The following is an 18084-nucleotide window of genomic DNA, read 5'->3' on the forward strand; positions in this document are numbered from 1 at the left end:
GATGACGCATCAGCTGAAACCCTTGAAAGGTGCCTTTCAATCTGGAGAGGTCAACCGCAGACTGTTGGAAGAGAAAGGGAAAGATCGTTTATGTCTGCAAAGATGAACCACGCCTCAGCATAAGCGCAGCCCACTCTCTGCTCTCCCTGAAATTTCCATTTCCAAACCCACACCAGAGAGCAACATCAAACGACCACACACACTCTAGTCACATACTGGTCAACAGACAGAATTTAGCATAAAATATTAATCAGATTTTGCTTTTTTAAGCACTGAGAAACCTGTTGTGTCTAAGTCAGACAGTGCTGTATGGTTCAATTCTACATTAAACATTTTTTTAGTGTGTGTATGTGTGTCACGGTGGCCTCCAATGCCATGCCAACAGCTGTTGCATCATTTATATCATGCAGCCTTCATGACATAATTCTGCAATTGTTTATTATTGCAACTGCATGCCGATAGGGGTCGCATGTGAGACAGTTTAGAGTCCTCAAGCAGTCAGAAGCTAATTTAACCCAACAGGAAAAACACAATGTAATGGGCAGACACTGACAGGTAATGCTTACCCAACAGCTGGTGGAGCTGGATTGTCTGTGCACCATGTCAGGTTACTTTCCATAACGCAACACAGATCAATTTGAAATTGTTATGTAAATGTCCCTGGGTGGAGGTTTGAATGCTGGGTTTCCTATGAAATTCCTCTTGTGATAAAGTTACGTTCAGATGCCGTCGGACTGTGTGAGGCAAACGCATGAGAAAACATTTCGTTGTCTTTTCTGCTTTGACCTGTGCTTCATTTGTGTGCGAAATAATAGCAAACTATTGTGCAGGTCTTTTCTCACCTAATAAAAGGTGACCGTGTGAGTGCAACTTTACATGTGTCATCTTGTTGCACTTCCTCTCATTTGACTGTGGTTTTGCATGTCGTCCTTATGTCATTTGACTGTTTAGCTTGTGACATGCAGTGCAATCGAGCAACATTCTACACTACGTGCAGCACACACTGCTGCGCTTTTTTGAATACCTGTCTTTTAAAGTAGTTGATAACATTAGAAAAAACTAAGACTACCAAGAGAATTCGGAGGACTGAATTTAACAAGGCAAGTTATTTTTGGTGGCCTACAAAGCGGTAAAAGGCTCTTGGCGAGATGGTGGGTATGGCTACATCAAAAATGAAAGCGCAGCTATGCACATTTGAAACCATTTTAAGACACTCACTTGCCAAACACTGCCCACTGGTGGTGAAAGTTTTATTTACTTCTTGCCTAGGGTAATTACAAAATACACCTTTAAATGTTAAGTCAGTATGAAAATCATAACAATACAGCCATATAGCATGCATCAGGACATGCAAAACAGCACAGACAAATGAGAGAAAGGATGACAGAAGCCAAGTTGCACTGACAGACAATTAATCTGTCTGGTAACCAATCAACACACACAATCTGATCAATAACAAGATAAAACTTCATAAGACATAAACAAATGCTTCATGATGTATTTACTCCACACAGACTGTGCACTTGTGAACATATTTTGGCGCAAATGGAAATCAAAACTTTGTGTTTTTCCCCTTCCACCCAAAAATTAAAAATAAAAATAAATAATGAGAAATATTTTTTTCAGATGAAAAGACTACAAATAGACAGATATCCATGTGTAAAATCAATTGTCACAGGCATCAAGAATATGTGCTTCCACCGAATAGTTCTCCATCTCTTCACGTTAATCTAACGAACTGCTCTGCAGCTCCTAAAAACTCATATACAGAAAAATTAAGACAAACCAAAGATCAGAGTGAGACTTCCTATTTGTTTGTTCCTCTTTGGTTGAAGTTCCTGATGCCCTCTCCGGTCCGCCCCCATCTTTAAAACGTCAACAGCGCCAAACTTTGGGCTCCCCAACGGGAAAATGACGAGCAGCGAAGAGGAGCCGCAGTGGAGGAAAGTGCATTCCGTTACAGGAGTGATACCTCGGTCCAGGCATGGACACCGTGCAGTCGCAATCCGGGAGCTCATCGTCGTTTTCGGTGGTGGAAACGAAGGGATAGCGGAGGATCTCCATGTTTACAACACTGGTGAGCTAACGTTAGCATTCACGCTAACTAGCAGGTTAGCGGCTAATGTTTTTAGCATGCTCGAGAGGGAAACGACCCCTTAAGCTAACGAGCCCTCCACCACGGGCTTTTGTTTTATATATATGTGTTATATATATCTTTATAAAACAACCGCAAAATTATAAAATTGCGTGTGTACGATATTATTTGGTTGGGTTCTTTTTGATGTTTGTAAACTATTCACTTACTAGACCAGGAGAGTTTTATAGTTCCGAAATGTAGTGAACTATAAAACTAAGTGAATTTGAGCAAGAGCCAAAAAAAAGTAAGAACGTCACATCCTTTGTTTAATTAGCGGTAGCATTTAGCTTGAAAACATAAAACTTCACGAAGAAGCATGGCAAAAATTAAACAAAGCTTACTGTGTGCGACAAAGTGCCAGCGGAACTCGAGACTACTCCGGTATCGAGTGTTTGAACGTGACTCATAACGGACTTTTGTGTAATAGTGAAAACATGCACAAAGAAAGCACTGAACTATATAGCATATTAAATATATGAAGTTCTTTTGTTACTTAAGGTGCAGTTTGGGTTATGTATGTAAAAATATATTTAACGTGAATGCGTGAATTGTCTCCAGGCCAGCTTTGGCCAGTGCATTAAACATTGGCTAACAGCTACCCTTTTTCCCAGTCTCAAAGCAGTGGTTTCTACCTGCGGTTAGGGGTGACATCCCTCCTGGCTGTGCAGCCCATGGCTTTGTTTGTGAAGGTACTCGAATACTGGTCTTTGGTGGAATGGTTGAGTTTGGGAAATACACTAACAGCCTCTATGAACTCCAGGTAACACTGTCTCTTTTTTCCACTGCAGCTTCTTCTAACTCTGGTGCTGTTATGGGGAAGATGTTAAAAGATGTTTTTTGTTTCTCAGGCGAGTCGCTGGCTGTGGAAGAAACTGAAGCCAAGGGCACCCAGAAACGGCTCACTGCCGTGCCCTCGGATCGGACACAGCTTCACTCTTGTGGGTAATAAATGCTACCTGTTTGGAGGGCTGGCCAATGATAGTGAGGATCCCAATGGCAACGTGCCAAGGTACTGTGCAGATACATCTTTACTCTGAAGAATGGTGTAAAAACCTGTAAGTGCTCTGTGGTTTATTGGGTTTTTCCCATTTTAGGTATTTGGGAGACTTGTATGAATTGGAGCTCCAGTCAATGTCAGGGGCCAGAGGCTGGAACATTCCAGACACAATGGGCCGTGGTCCCTCTGCACGGGAGTCCCATACATCAGTTGCCTACACTGGCCTTGGTTCCCCGAAGCTCTACATCTTTGGAGGGATGCAAGGAAGTCGGCTAGATGACCTCTGGCAGCTTGATCTTGGTAGGAGTCATCTTTGTTTTATAGATCATATTGACTAGCTGCAGAAAGAAAGCTTTATTTTGATGTTCACTTGGATTAAAATTTAAATTGCACTAGTGATACTTATGCTTGTGATTGTTGCCAACTGTCATTCTCTCATCTTGCCCAATAAATTGCAAGCCAATAAAGAACAATAGTATAACAAAAAAAACCAACCTAAATGCAAGTGTGGAGTCGATGGAAGACCAGAGTCTTGGAGGATTTGGGACAGAAGGATAGCAGCAAGAGTGTAAGGAAAGGTTTACAAAAAGGAAGTGAGATCTGCTATGATGTATGGTTTTGATACACTGGCACTAACAAAAAGCCAAGAGACAGAGCTGGAGGTGGAATAATTTAAGATGCGAAGTTTTTCATTCGGAGATATCAGGAGGAACAGGATTAGAAATTAGTATGTATCGTACAAAGAATCATGAAGATTGCAGCTGCCAGGCAGGAGGAAAAGAGGAAGACCACAGAATGCGATTCATGGATGTAGTGGAGAAGGACATGCACAGGGTTGGTGTGATAGAGGAGGATTCTAGGTATAGTGTGAGATGGAGGCAATCCCTAAATGGACCAGCAAGAAGAAGAAGGACAAAAAAAAGGTTTAAGCATGAGTTTTTAATAAAACTGCCTTAATGATTAATGTGAGAGTAAGATTGGTTGATATTAACGAAACACAGGATTTGCAGTATCTATATATACTGCAAAAAAAAATAAATAAAATAAATAAATAAATAAATAACTAAATAAATAAATATAAATATATATATATATATATATATATATATATATATATTGTGCAACATGGCAGTAATATAAAATGAAAACTGTAATGGTGAAAAGACCTTTGGTTGTGCCAGAAGTTGGTGAAGTTACATATGATCAAAATTTTCAGTGTTCCCTCTTCCTCCAAAGTTGGCAACCCTGATAAAATAAACCAGCTTTATGAATTTAAACCTTTGTTTGCATTGCTCCTCAGTTAGGTGTCAGCTGTGTCATTCCCTGCAGGCTTCATTTTGTTATTTTGACCTTTTAAGCTAATTTGGCAATCATTCATCACAGAAAAGTAACGTTATATAACTTTGCTCAGCCATGTCTCTACCACATGTGAGTCCACTGAGATCCTCATAATTAGAAAACAGTCATCCCCAATTAGATTTTTTTTTTAATGTGTACAAGCTTATTAAGTTCAAGGGTTGATAAATTAACTGAAATAACATAAGAAATTAATTCTGGAAAAACTCAAATTGCTAAATAGAAAATCATCAGAATGCAAGAAGTGACATGTTTAACACCCTGATTTTTCTCTTTGATGTTTTAAGCCCTGTTTGCATGTCTCCATTTCTAATTGGTAATGAGGAACAGGAGTTTGGAATATTTAAACACACCTATATCTTTTCTTTGTCGTCGTTAGACACAATGGTTTGGTCAATGCCGGAAACAAAAGGTTCCACACCATTTCCCAGAAGTCTTCATTCGGCCAGTGTCATCGGAAACAAGTAAGCTTCTTATGTATTAACACCAGAGAGCTTTTTGTGTTCCTCTCTGGCAACAAAAAGCTACTTTATATTAGGGCTGCCTAGGGGTGGGCGATATACGATAGAAACGATATAGATTTGGCCAACGATAGAGATTTTGACTATATCGCTCTATCGCGATAGCGCATGTTGATGATGTCATCAAGCTGCGCCTGTTTTGGTAGAAAGTATCACAGCGGCTACAACCATTATCATTAGTAAATTATGTTCTCCTGACTGAAGTTTGGCCCGTGTATAGCATCCTGCTATGCGATTGCATTTGTCCCTAACCACCAGAATCCCTCACGTTAACTTTTATCGAGTGGAAAAAAAGTTGCCGTTCATCCTCCAGCTTCACTGTGCTAATGTTATGCTAACATAGCTGTGTCGCTAGCAATCACGTAGCACAACATTATATACCAGGTAGTCCAACTTCGGTAGCCCTGCAAACGCCACTGCTGTTTAGTTTTCTGTCTTCATTTATGTTGGAAGTGGTAGCAGAGCTGTACGTTTTAATTAGTTTCAAAAATCTCTCAGTCAGAACATGGTATGAAATGTTTAGGTATAAACTAGCGAGCTAACTTCCTGTTAACTTCTAACTCCGTTAAATTTAATAAATTCTGTTTTCATGTTTGCATGGATGTTAAACTTAATTGTTACACCCGATAAAGCAGCAACGCTGATGATTTAATTAAAGATGAAAGAATTTAGACTGTTTTTAACTCTCAGTGTTCGTTTGACTTTGGGACCTGAAGGGGACGGAGTTTTGGACCCAGATTACTCCTCACTACGGCAGCCGTAATGCTCTGACAATCCATCAAGCAGTCCATCAGCAGGCTTACCAAAGTTGTACTAAAACATTTTTTAACAGATTTCTACACGCCAAAATCGGTTCAAGGTCAGTGAGCACAACCAGAATTCATACATAAGGCACACTCTCGATTTTTGAGAAAATTAAAGGATTTTAAGTGTGCCTTATAGTGTGGAAATACGTTATACAGAAGAAAAGAATATATCGTGATATATATCGTTATCGCACATGCTTCAAATTATATCGCGATATGAATTTGAGGCCATATCGCCCAGCCCTAGGGCTGCCACAATTAGTCGACTAGTCACAATTACGTCGACGATTTATTTAATAGTAGACACGTCCTTTAAAGCTTTGTAAGATCCCGAAAGACACAGGAATAAGCAGTAGGGTTTAAGAGTGTAATAATGGGCTGAAACAGAAGATGGCAGCACTGCATGTACAAGGATGCCAGCTGCCGTTAAACCCCGAAGAAGAAGAAGCAGTCTCTGGTATCGTAGCTGTGTCCAAATTCAGGGACAGCATCCTTCGAAAGCCGCATTTGTAGGCCTATTACGTTACAGCGACGCGACGAAGGCTGTCCAAATTCGAAGACTCCGACAAATGTGTCCTTCAGTTTTTATATTACTCTTATTACTCTTTCTGGGTCACAAAATAAACTTTTAACATATTTTCAGGCGAGAATGTAGCTGTGTAAACTTCAAATATCTGCTCGGTTTATCAAGACATCACATATTTGCAAAAGTGCGCTGACGTTTTCGAGAGACGTCTGTTACCCACCAGCTTGATAGCTAGCCAGGGTTCAAGGCTCACTAGAGCCGGCGAGAGCAGTGGACTCCCGGAACATCGTTTTCAGATCCCCGCGGTCTTTCGCTACTCGGGTTAAACACGATATATAAGTCACTTAGATAGTTTAAAAATGTTATTGTTTGGCTTTTTTCTGTGTTTTATTTGTTCCTGAGTAAATCAGTTTGGCTGAGATTAAAGTTATAGTTTTCACAAACTGAATAATCAGTTTTCTGTTTATTCAGAAAACTGAATAAACAGAAGTGTGAGATGGTCGAGAATTTACTCCAATGTCCTGTTATATTTTAGATAGCAAGGAGCAGATGGCGGAGTTTATTAAACTCCACTGAGACAATCTGCATATTTCATTAAAAGTTTAATAAACTATCATCTTGTCTTTATTTTTAGTTAGCACATATTCAAGCTGTAAACTAATGATAGTTGTATAAGAGCAGATGCATGCTGTTAAAATAAGCTGTACGCTTTACCTCCAATAGATGCATGATGTGATTAGTCGACTAATCACAAAAATAATCAGTGACTAGTCGACTATCAAAATAATCGTTTGTGGCAGCCCTACTTTATACTCTGCCATGTGGCTAAATCTGATAATGCAGCTTAACTTTATTAAATGATTATCTACGTTGATAAAACATCATATTTCAGTTCGGCCTGACTATAATGCTACACTATACTGCCAAAAGTATCCACCCATCCAAGTCATTGAATTCAGGTGTTTCAGGCTCTTCCATGGCCACAGGTGGATCAAATAAAGCTCCTAGGCATTCAGACTGCTTCTACAAACATTTGTGAAAGAATTAGTTGCTCTCAGGAGCTCGGTGAATTCCAGTGTGGTACTGTGATAGGATGGCAGTTGTGCAACAAGTCTAGTCATGAAATTTCTTCACTAATAAATATTCCACAGTCAGCTGTTAGTGGTATTATAACAATGTGAAAGCCATTGGGGATGACAGCAACTCATGAAGTGGTAGGCCATATAAAATTACAAAGCAGGGTCATCTGCTGTTGACGGACATAATGTGCAGAGGTCACCAACTTTTGGCAGATTCAGTTGCTCCAGACCTCCAAACTTAGTTTGGCCTTGAGCTAATTGGTCAAGAACAGTGCATAGAGAGCTTTGTGTAATGGGTTTCCATGGATGAGCAGCTGCATCCAAGTCTTACATCACCCAATGTTTGTGTGTTATTGTTTTATAGTTCTTGTGTATATATGAAACCAGAATGTCCTTCGACATAGTCTGGTGTGTTCTGTCTGCAGGATGTATGTTTTTGGCGGCTGGATTCCTGCTCCAGAGTCAGAGACGCACATTGCTTTAGGAACTGAATGGATCTGCACTAATTCCCTGAGTGTTCTCAACTTAGGTGAGTGCTTCTCATTATAACCCCTTAAAATAACTTATGAGTGGTTTTGTAAATGAGATCTGGAGCCTGTGAGGTTTTTTTTTTTTTTTTGTTTAATCTCATACATGGAATTCCTACATCCTTCATGGAGGCCAGCAAGCTCACTGTTACCTGGTTTTCCTATCACAGACACTATGACTTGGCAGAACCTTGGCCCAGAGCAGCATGATGATGATATAGAGTCCCAGCTGCAGAGCCAGGGACCACAGACCGATGATCCATGTGCCTGCAGGCCAAGAGCCAGGGCTGGCCACTGCGCCGCTAGCGTCGGCTCCAGGCTTTACGTTTGGAGCGGTCGTGATGGATACCGCAAGAGCTGGAACTACCAAGTGTGCTGCAAGGACCTGTGGTACCTGGAAACAGGTGAGAAACGGGGGAACGAGTTAGGGCAATGGGGTCGGTGCTGGGGGGCAAAAAGCACAAATCTGTTTAAAAATCCTTTGGTCTCAGATCGACCAGCGACCCCAGAGGCAGTGCTGCTCATCAAATCTACTGTCAGCATGCTCCATGTGGCATGGCGCCCCCTGGCTGCGGCAGACTGCTATATCCTCCAGATCCAGCCTGCAAGTTCCCCCAGGACTACAGTGAGTGGTCCCAAACCAGCGGATCCAACAGGAGTAGATGGTCAGAATGGAAAGGAAAAACAATCTGCTGGTAAGGAAAGCACAGCCTTCAGTGACTTCATCAGTTTATATTAAAATCTTTATTGGATTTAGATGGAAAGGTTTCTGTGTAGAGCTAATGGTCACTGCAAACAGAATACAATAAGCAGCAAAAAGGGAACAATTTCAATGCTTTCAGACCCATAAAATACACTATTGACACTATCAGTCTTTCTTTACTTTCTTTGCAAAATGGTTTGATCCCATCATTGTCAAAATGAAGAAACCGCAAACCGAGAAGAGAAAGGAGCAGCACAGGTAAGTGTCTTCCTTATATCAATAATAAAGGCTGGGCAATATGGGGGAAAAACAGTGATCAGTGTCAATCAAATCACTTCTTTCTGTAATGGTTCTTTTTTTATGAAGATATAAAGTTAATTTGGTTTCAGAGTTTTTTTATTTCCATTTAGAAGATCAGAATTATCTGTGCTATCAAAAGCATATATATATGTGAGTTCTTGCTGTGTTGAGCCTTTCTGTTTCTTCCTTTAGTCCAAACGTTTCAGTGGGAAAAACAAATCAAATTCAATTTCAAATAAATGCATTTGTATTAATACAAAATAAAATACTGTAAATTATAAAATAAAACTACACCTCCACTGTTTTGCTTTCTTTTGGAAAGAATCAAATGGCTTTAAATTGCTGGGAAACAAACTCACAAAAAGACAGAAAACAATTTTTTATATATAATATAATATGATCATTTTGTTTTCTAAATGCTAAAAATGTAGTAAAGATGCTTTAAGAAGTCAGTCTTAATCCATGCTCAATCATCCAGGTAAGGATATCCCAGAAATGTAATCCTGTTCATGTGGGCGTTGTGTTGTCAGTGGGAGAAACATTTCATCGTCCAAGTGACTTCAGTCTTTGAAGAAGTCACTTTTTTTCCCCTTTGTTTTCTCTCTTGTTATTGTTCCTGATTTAATCGTGTACAAAGCTTCAGTCGCCCAAATATCATGTGTGCTATTGCCGGCTGCCAGTCCTACACGGTGCTTCAGTTTAAAATTATGTGGCTGTAGCTCAGATCCAGCCACATCATTAGTTCAGTTCAGTGCTAATCTTATTAGCTTTTTGGGTTATCTGTCAAAATGTGAATTGAATGAGCTCTACTGACTTTATCTTAACACTGAGGAAAAGTTATTTCACAAAAACTGTATTTATCATTTTATCACCCAGAACTATCTATAAATAAGATTTAATACACAAACACTAACATACAGCCACACTAACATGCCAGAAGTCCAGACGTAGTGCTTAAATTTTCTCCCTGATGTTGTTTTTTTTTTTTTCAGGGTGCTTTGCTGCAGCAGGATACTTCAGCAAAATCTTCAAATGGCTCAGCAGACAGTCAAGCACAGGGTGGGAGGATCGATGGGAGAGACTTGAAAGAGGACTCTAACCTAAAACTCTGCAGTAAGTCTCTTATCAGGTGGTTCTTGCTTAAATGCTGTTTTATACAATTCAATTCAGTTTTGTTTATATAACCCCAAATCACCACAACAGTCACCTCAAGCCACTTTTATATTGTAAGATAAAGACTCTACAGTAATACAGAAATAAACCCCAACAATCAGATGTCCTCCTTGGTGCGAGGAAGATGGCGCCAGTATGTTCGGCTCGCCGTCACTCGACCTGTTTTTTGGTTGTCTGTTTGCTGTTTATTGCTTTAACTGTGGAAATTAATTCGCTCCGGACCTATGACCGAAAAACTCTTTTTACTATCCGAGACTTAGCAGTGACAGCACCTTCGTCCTTTGTTTTTGATGGGCAAACAAGCAGTGCCCCTCCACTGCTCGATGGCATTCCGCCTTACCTGCGTCGCACCTGGTTCCTCCCTCCCAAGCTACACCGGAGAAAACGCCGGAGAAGACGAGGGAAGCGAGGTGGTCTCTTGGCTCGTACAAAGGCATTCCTGTCACTTTCTTGCCTGGCTGATCCTCTACTTGTACAAATGGGTTTTTGCTACTCTGCTACTGTGAGAGGCTCACTCCAACCCAGAGGACCCTGGGTGCGCACTGTCTCTCCAACTCCGCCCGACGCTGCTCCTGCTTCACCGGTGGACCCGCTTCTCGGCCCGCGCCTTCTTCAGTCGTCTGGTTCGCTCCCCGCCATGCCGGCGGTGGCGTTCTGCTCAGGTGAGCGATTCTCTTCCACCTCCGGCCCGTGCCTGATGCCTGCTCCTCTCCTGCTGGATTTTCCTAGTATGTCGCTGGTTGCTTCTGTTCTGGGTGCTGGGTCATCGGCTCCTCTACAGCCACGGATCCGCAGATTTGGTACTGTTATTTCAAACCTCCGCCCACTCAGCCGCACATCAATCCCAATGACAGCTACTGATCTTATTTTATCTATGGCTTTGATCAACACTCGATCCCTCTCCAATAAGACGTTTCTGCTTAAGGATTTTTTTTCTTCTCATGAACTGGATTTTATGTTCCTGACTGAGACCTGGCTTCATGCTGGTGAGACTGTGGCTTTCTCTGAGCTTCTTCCGCCAGGCTGTCGGTTTTTCAACTCTCCCAGGTCTTCTGGTAAAGGTGGAGGCCTTGCGTGTGTTTTTAAATCAGTTTATGACTGTCATCAGATTTCATCTTCCTCCTTTTCCACATTTGAACTGCAGCTTTTTAAACTGAACTCATCTACTCCATTACTGTGTGCAGTGGTGTACCGTCCTCCCAAATTCAACAAAGACTTTATTAGTGAGTTTGGGGAATTCTTATCAGGACTCTCAGTAGATTTTGATCATTTTCTTATTGTTGGCGATCTGAATATCCATGTGTGTTGTCCATCTAAACCTTTGGTTAGAGACTTTGTATCACTGCTGGACTCCTTTAACCTGACTCAGTGTGTGTCTGGCTCCACACATGAGAAAGGTCACACACTGGACCTCGTCATGTCCCACGGCCTGAGTATCCACATCTCTGAAATCTGTGAGAGTGCGTGTATCTCTGATCACCGTCCTGTTCTGTTTTCCGCCACTGCACAATGTTCTGTTGCTGCAGTTAAAGCTCCTTCACGCCGCCACCGGATCATCAATACCCATGTACCATCCCAGTTTTCTGCTGCTTTTAGCAACTCTGAGCTCTCCACGGTGGACTGGATTGACTCCCCGTGTGCAGAAGATTTAACTGCTCTTTTTAACTCAACATGCACTTCTATTCTGGACTCCATCGCTCCCCTAAAATCACTCCGGCCCAAAGCTCACGCTGAACCTTGGATTACAGACTCTGTTCGCGCTCTCAGGCGCTCCTGCAGGAGTGCTGAGAGAAAGTGGAAAAAGGACAAGCTGCAAATCTCCTTCAATATCCTGAGAGATTCTCGTTTAGCTTATCAGAAAGCTGCTAAAGACGCTAAGTCCACCTACATATCTAACCTGGTTAGCAGTAATGTCCATAAACCTCAGACATTGTTTCGCGTTTTAAACTCCATTGTTGATCCTCATACGTCCACTTGCCTCACACCTTCTGTTACCCTTTGCAATGACTTTTTATGTTTCTTTGTTAATAAGATTTCCCTTCTGCAGTCTGTCATTCCACCTCCACCTTTAAAACCCTGTGTTCCTCTCCCGTGCCAATCTGCCTTTAATCAGTTTGAGCTAATTTCTCTTTCTCAGCTGCATGAAACAGTCTGCAAGGTCAAATCCACCAATTGTTCCACTGATGTTATTCCCTCTCGTCTTCTGAAACAGGTCCTGGACTCAGTTGGACCTTTCCTTCTGGTCCTGATCAATGCCTGTCTCAGCTCTGGTTGTTTCCCAACACTCTTTAAGCATGCTGTTGTTCAACCTCTCCTCAAAAAGCCTAACCTGGATCCATCTATACTCTCTAATTATAGGCCCATCTCCAATCTGCCCTTTCTGTCCAAAGTATTGGAACGAGTGGTCTTCAGGCAGCTCCAGTCATTTTTAGACAACAACAGTCTCTATGAGAAGTTTCAGTCTGGTTTTAGAGCTCGTCATAGCACTGAAACCGCCTTACTGAGAGTTTTTAATGATTTGCTTTTGACTGTAGACTCTGGTCATGCTGCTGTCCTAGTAACCTTAGACCTGACAGCAGCCTTCGACACTGTCGATCACAATATACTGTTATCCCGCCTAGAACACTGTGTCGGTCTGCAAGGTACTGTTTTGAAATTCTTCCAGTCCTACCTGGATAACAGGAGTTTTTCTGTTCACCTTGGTGAACTGTCATCTCCCAGAGCTCCTTTAACTTGTGGTGTACCTCAGGGGTCCATTCTAGGCCCCCTGCTGTTTATTCTGTATTTGCTCCCTCTGGGCGATGTGCTGCGCAAACATAATGTGTCCTTTCATTTTTTTGCTGATGACATTCAGATCTACCTCCCACTGAGGTTTGACTGTAAGGACTCTTTGCAGCCGTTATTCTCCTGTCTGTCGGACATTAAGACTTGGATGGCTCTTAACTTTTTACATCTAAATGAAAGTAAAACTGAAGTCATTGTGTTTGGGCTTCCTAAAGACCCTAACCTTTCCTTTGATTTTATGGGACCCCTAACTTCAGAATGTACTTCCTCCATTAAGAGCCTCGGTGTTACTTTTGACAGTGCTTTTAAATTTGATAAACAAATCAGCTCCGTAGTCAAGGGATCTTTTTATCACCTACGGATTTTAGCTAAAGTCAAGTCCTACCTGTGCAGGAACGATCTAGAAAGGGTGGTCCATGCTTTTATTACTTCACGGCTGGACTACTGTAACTCCCTTTACGTTGGTTTAGATCGTTCCTGTTTGCATCGCCTCCAACTGGTGCAGAACGCTGCTGCTCGCATGCTGACCTGTTCCAAAAAGAGAGACCACATCACTCCGGTCCTCTGCTCTCTCCACTGGCTCCCAGTTGCTTTTAGGATTGATTTTAAAATTTTACTGCTGGTTTTTAAGGTTCTTAACGGAACTGCACCTCCTTACCTGGCAGAGCTTCTTAGCATTTACTGCCCTAGGAGATCTTTGAGGTCAGCAGATTTGATGCTTTTAGATGTTCCCAGGTACAGATTAAAGACTAGGGGAGAGAGGGCTTTTGCTGTGGCTGCACCCAGACTGTGGAACAGTCTACCCCCTCACATCAGATTCTCCACAAGCCTAGGAACTTTTAAAACTGCTCTTAAAACGCACCTATTTTCACTGGCTTTTAGCAAGGTTTAACCTATTGTTTTTAATTAATTGTTTTATTTGTGAGGCATTTTATGTACCTGTGTTTTATAGCATTTTTATTTGTATTTTATTGTACAGCACTTTGGTCAGCCTCGGTTGTTTTTAAATGTGCTTTATAAATAAACTTGACTTGACTTGACTTGAAGCAAGCGATTTACAACAGTGGGAAGGAAAAACTCCCTTTTAATAGGAAGAAGCCTCCAGCTGACACAAGGTCAGGGAGGGGAAGCTATCTGCTGTTACCAATTGGGGTTTAAGAATTTAAGCTCCTGCACAGTAATAGTCAGATATGTTTGCAGAAACATGGTTGCACAAATAAACACTTACTCAAGTTTATGACTTCTAATCTTAGACTCAACTTGAAAAAAATACAAAAGCAGTGCATTCTTTGACCTGGCTAGAGTAGCTTTGTATGAGTCACAGTTCAAATTATCCTTATTTATCATATACTCAGCCTTGGTGCAGGCACAGCACTGTTTATGACAGAATGTAAATGCTGAATAGGTCCACTTTAAAATTTGCAGGCCACATCAGATTGTGTTACTGAACCGGATGATATAATGTCATTTAATTTTTCTCCAAAGCAGGATTTTGTTTTTATGACATTTTTATGACACGTTTGTGTTTCTGTGTGTTCTGTTTGTAGCTGCTGGGCAGGAGACGGCAGCAGCAGATCTCAGCAGCTCAGCTCAGCTCCAGTCAGGTAATGGTGGCTCTTACGCTCTAACATCAGTGATATTTGACTGGTGAGGATTTTAAAACGTGTTGATTGTTTTACCTTTTTACAGGCAAAAAGCCGGTTTCTACAGACAAGACAGCAGATTTTTATACCCACACAGATCAGGTCGGATTTTCTTCTGATAGTGAATTTTTAACTCTGCCTCTCAGCTTGGTTCATACTAACACCACAAACCATCACCTTCAGGTTCGGCAGAATCCAGACAACGCTGTGTGGTTTGATGTCGGCGTGTTCAAAGCACTATTCTCTGAGGTCAGCCACTACTACCTACCTGCTGATGGTGACCAGGTGACGTCTGCCATCAACAGTCGGGCAACAAACACTAAAGAGGTAAAAACCAGAAGTGAATGGTATTTATGAAGAAACCACTTATGGACTACATCTTACCCTCACACGCTCGCTCTGCTTTCTCCTTCAGAAGAAGCTGCCAGGGCCTCAGGACTACCAGGGCAGAGAGAAGCAGGAGCTGGCTACTGGTCAGACATACAGGTTCAGAGTTGCAGGCATCAACTACTTTGGCCAGGGAGATTTCAGCCCGGTCAGCGAGTTCAAAACCTGCCAGCCTGGCTTCCCTGGAGCACCCTCTGCTGTTAAGATTACCAAGGTGACACACAGTATCAAGAAATATTGGTGCAAAGATCAGGAAAACTGGAAAATGTATTTGATGTGCTTTTCGGTATCGTTTGCATGTAGGCCACTGATTCAGTCCACATCACTTGGGAGGCTCCTTCATCTCCATCGGGCCGGATCCTGGAGTATTCCATGTACATGGCAGTGAGGAAGAGCCGCTCATCCACTTCGGATCGGCCGGGTCAGATGGCGTTCATCCGGATATACCGTGGCACCAAGACCTCCTGCTCGGTCAGTTCCAGCCACCTGGACAACGCGCACATCGACAGCTCTGCCTCCAACCGACCAGCAGTCGTCTTCCGGATCGCTGCAAAGAATGAGCAAGGCTACGGCCCAGCCACGCAGATCCGCTGGATTCAAGGTGGAGCAGCTTCAGATATTATTTATTTAAACTTCCTCTCACATTAAAATGATGGATGTACCAACCTCCTCTTTCTGTGTTTTATAGATCCCAGTACACTGCGAACATCACTATCCAAAGCTGACAGCAGTGCTGAGGCTGACAACGACGCTGCTGACAGGTGATCAGAGTTTTTAGCTTTTCTGCTTCGTTTATTTTTCAAAGTGGACACTTGTAATTGGTTCTTTATTTTCTTTCTTCTTGCAGCTCCAACTGAAAATGTTTTGGGGAAAGGACTTTTCACTCAAGATGCTGGCAAATCTATTTCCCAATAGTTTTGTTAATTTATTTTTAATCTATTTAATTTTTACTTTGTAAATAGATTTACATTTTCACAGGCTGTTTGGCCAGTGGTCTGTTTTAGTTAAAGTGTTTTGTTAAGTAATTATTATATTATTATAAGATGTAGAAAACACTGCAAGTATTGTTTGAAATGAATTCAGGAAGACGTGAAGACGCCTCAGTGTTTACTGAACAAGCCACTGACGGGTTATGAGAAGGAAACACGAGTGGTCCTTTTACAGGCCCCACTGGTCCCACGAGGTTATGAAATATCAGCAATGTCGCTCATTTTTTTGTGTCTTACTCAGCCACATGTTACTGCAAACATTTCCGTTATACGTCTATATAATTTCAGTTTGATTTTTCTTTGTCTTTACATCATTTATCTCACTGTAATGTATGTGTAATACATCACAGTGCTTTTATTAGCAAGTTCAAAAGCCATGTACTCTTAACCTATTTCTGACATAAAATTTAATTTCAATATACTCATAGCCACAGAAAACAGTCATGTACTGGGTGAAAGGTATTACAGCTTTGCCATCTTCTCCATCGTTTTACCGTCTTTACCAGGTGCAGTAAAGATGCCACATTTTTTACCTGTTTCATTTTCCTCTTATAAAAGACTCGCACTCATCCATATATAGTGTCATCAGTTAGCCATTGGAATTTACACTGAGTAAATTGTTGTTTTTATAATTCAGATTATATCAATCTGGACCGGTTTTCTTGAAGATTTATAAATATAAATGTCATGATAGTATCAGCAAACATCATCAGCCTGTAATTGTCCTATTGAGGACACTCGCAGCTTTGCATGGACCTCAATAATGTACAGACCACAGGCAGTTATTACAGAGGCTGGGTGAAATACTGTTGCAATATAATGGAAAACAAAAAAAGGGGTGAATTTATATTTTTCACTTTTAAAGCAGTGACCACAGAGTGCACAGAGTTTCTAATGACAATCACTAGTGGCACTGTATAGGATGTAAAAGAAAGGTGCTCAAGATACGACTACCTGCTGGATGCTGGTGTAACACCTGTGTGTGGGCCGGTGGAGATGTGCTTCAGCATCTTCGGTCTGTTTGTTGCTCTGGATCAGCAGCAGCTTCTTCTGGTATCTAATTGCAGATGTGTGCAAGCTGCTCAGGTCTCACAGGTGATGAAGTCTAATGTGTGTGTAACTAATCAATGTGACCTGCAATAATAATAATAAAATTTTAAAAAAAAAACCATCCTTCCATCAATTTTCTTCCACTTATCCGGGACCGGGTCACTCGGGCAGCAGCCCAAGCAAAGAAGCCCAGACCTCCCTCTCCCCAGCCACCTCCTCCAGCTTGTCCGGGGGAGCACCAAGGCGTTCCCAGGCCAGCCGAGAGATATAATCTCTCCAGCGTGTCCTGGGTTTGCCCCAGGGTCTCCTCCCTGTGGGACATGCCCGGAAAACCTTGCCCAGGAGGCATCCTTGTCAGATGCCCGAATGACCTCAACTGACTCCTTTCGATGTGGAGGAGCAGCGGCTCTACTCTGAGCCCCTCCCGAATAGCCGAACTTCTCACCCTATCTCTAAGGGAGAGGCCAGCCACCCTTCAAAGGAAGCCCATTTCCGCCGCTTGTATTCGCAATCTCGTTCTTTCCGTCACTACCCACAGTTCGTGACCATAGGTGAGGGTAGGGCCATAGAAAAAAATATGTTGTACTCAAATATATAGTTAGCATTTCAGTTAAAATATGAAGAGTCGCTGCAACATATTTTGTTGAATGTGGTAAATGTGTGTGAAACAGCTGTGGTAATGTATGGGTTAGTAGGTTAGTATGAACTATATGTGGAAATACCACAGACTATATATGAAGGTTTGATACAGTAGCAAATATCATAATTATTACTGTAACAGATATAGCACATGCTTACAGGATGAACACTTTTTAGTAAAAATGTCAGTAATTTTCCGCTCTACAACCTGTTTATTCGCTCATTAAAACAATTAATCAATAATAAGACAGCAGGTCCGTGTTTAGGCATGTAGACGTGAACGAGATGACCTGCCGCAGTTCAAACTGAGCATCAGAATGGGAGAAAAAGGATGATTTAATTGACTCTGGGCATGTCATGGTTGTTGGTGCTAGATGAGCTGGTGCAGCTTCCTTTTCCCTTAAAAGTAAACTTTATTCAGATTGGCTGTCCCTCAAAAAAAAAATCACACCAAAAAAGTCAATGTT

The 18084-nt window shown here is 41.8% G+C and overlaps 1 protein-coding gene across 2 annotated transcripts; it reads left to right on the forward strand.

The window, feature by feature from the left end:
- The first annotated feature begins 1848 nt into the window (after positions 1-1848).
- On the forward strand, positions 1849-17061 carry hcfc2 (host cell factor C2). 2 transcript variants are annotated; one of them, XM_063460540.1, is made up of 17 exons: positions 1849-2077; positions 2749-2897; positions 2986-3146; positions 3232-3434; positions 4870-4954; positions 7848-7951; positions 8120-8353; positions 8441-8644; positions 8876-8910; positions 9945-10065; positions 14457-14513; positions 14599-14654; positions 14736-14879; positions 14971-15153; positions 15243-15540; positions 15628-15700; positions 15787-17061. In XM_063460540.1, exons 1-17 carry the CDS (start codon positions 1912-1914, stop codon positions 15794-15796), a joined length of 2283 nt encoding a protein of 760 aa, XP_063316610.1. In that variant the 5' UTR covers positions 1849-1911; the 3' UTR covers positions 15797-17061. The 2 variants fall into 2 exon arrangements, with proteins under 2 accessions (XP_063316610.1, XP_063316609.1); XM_063460539.1 differs by having other exon boundaries at positions 1851-2077; positions 14968-15153.
- The last annotated feature ends 1023 nt before the right edge of the window (positions 17062-18084 follow it).

This window comes from Pelmatolapia mariae, linkage group LG17, assembly GCF_036321145.2.
Source record: "Pelmatolapia mariae isolate MD_Pm_ZW linkage group LG17, Pm_UMD_F_2, whole genome shotgun sequence".
NCBI lineage: Eukaryota > Metazoa > Chordata > Actinopteri > Cichliformes > Cichlidae > Pelmatolapia > Pelmatolapia mariae.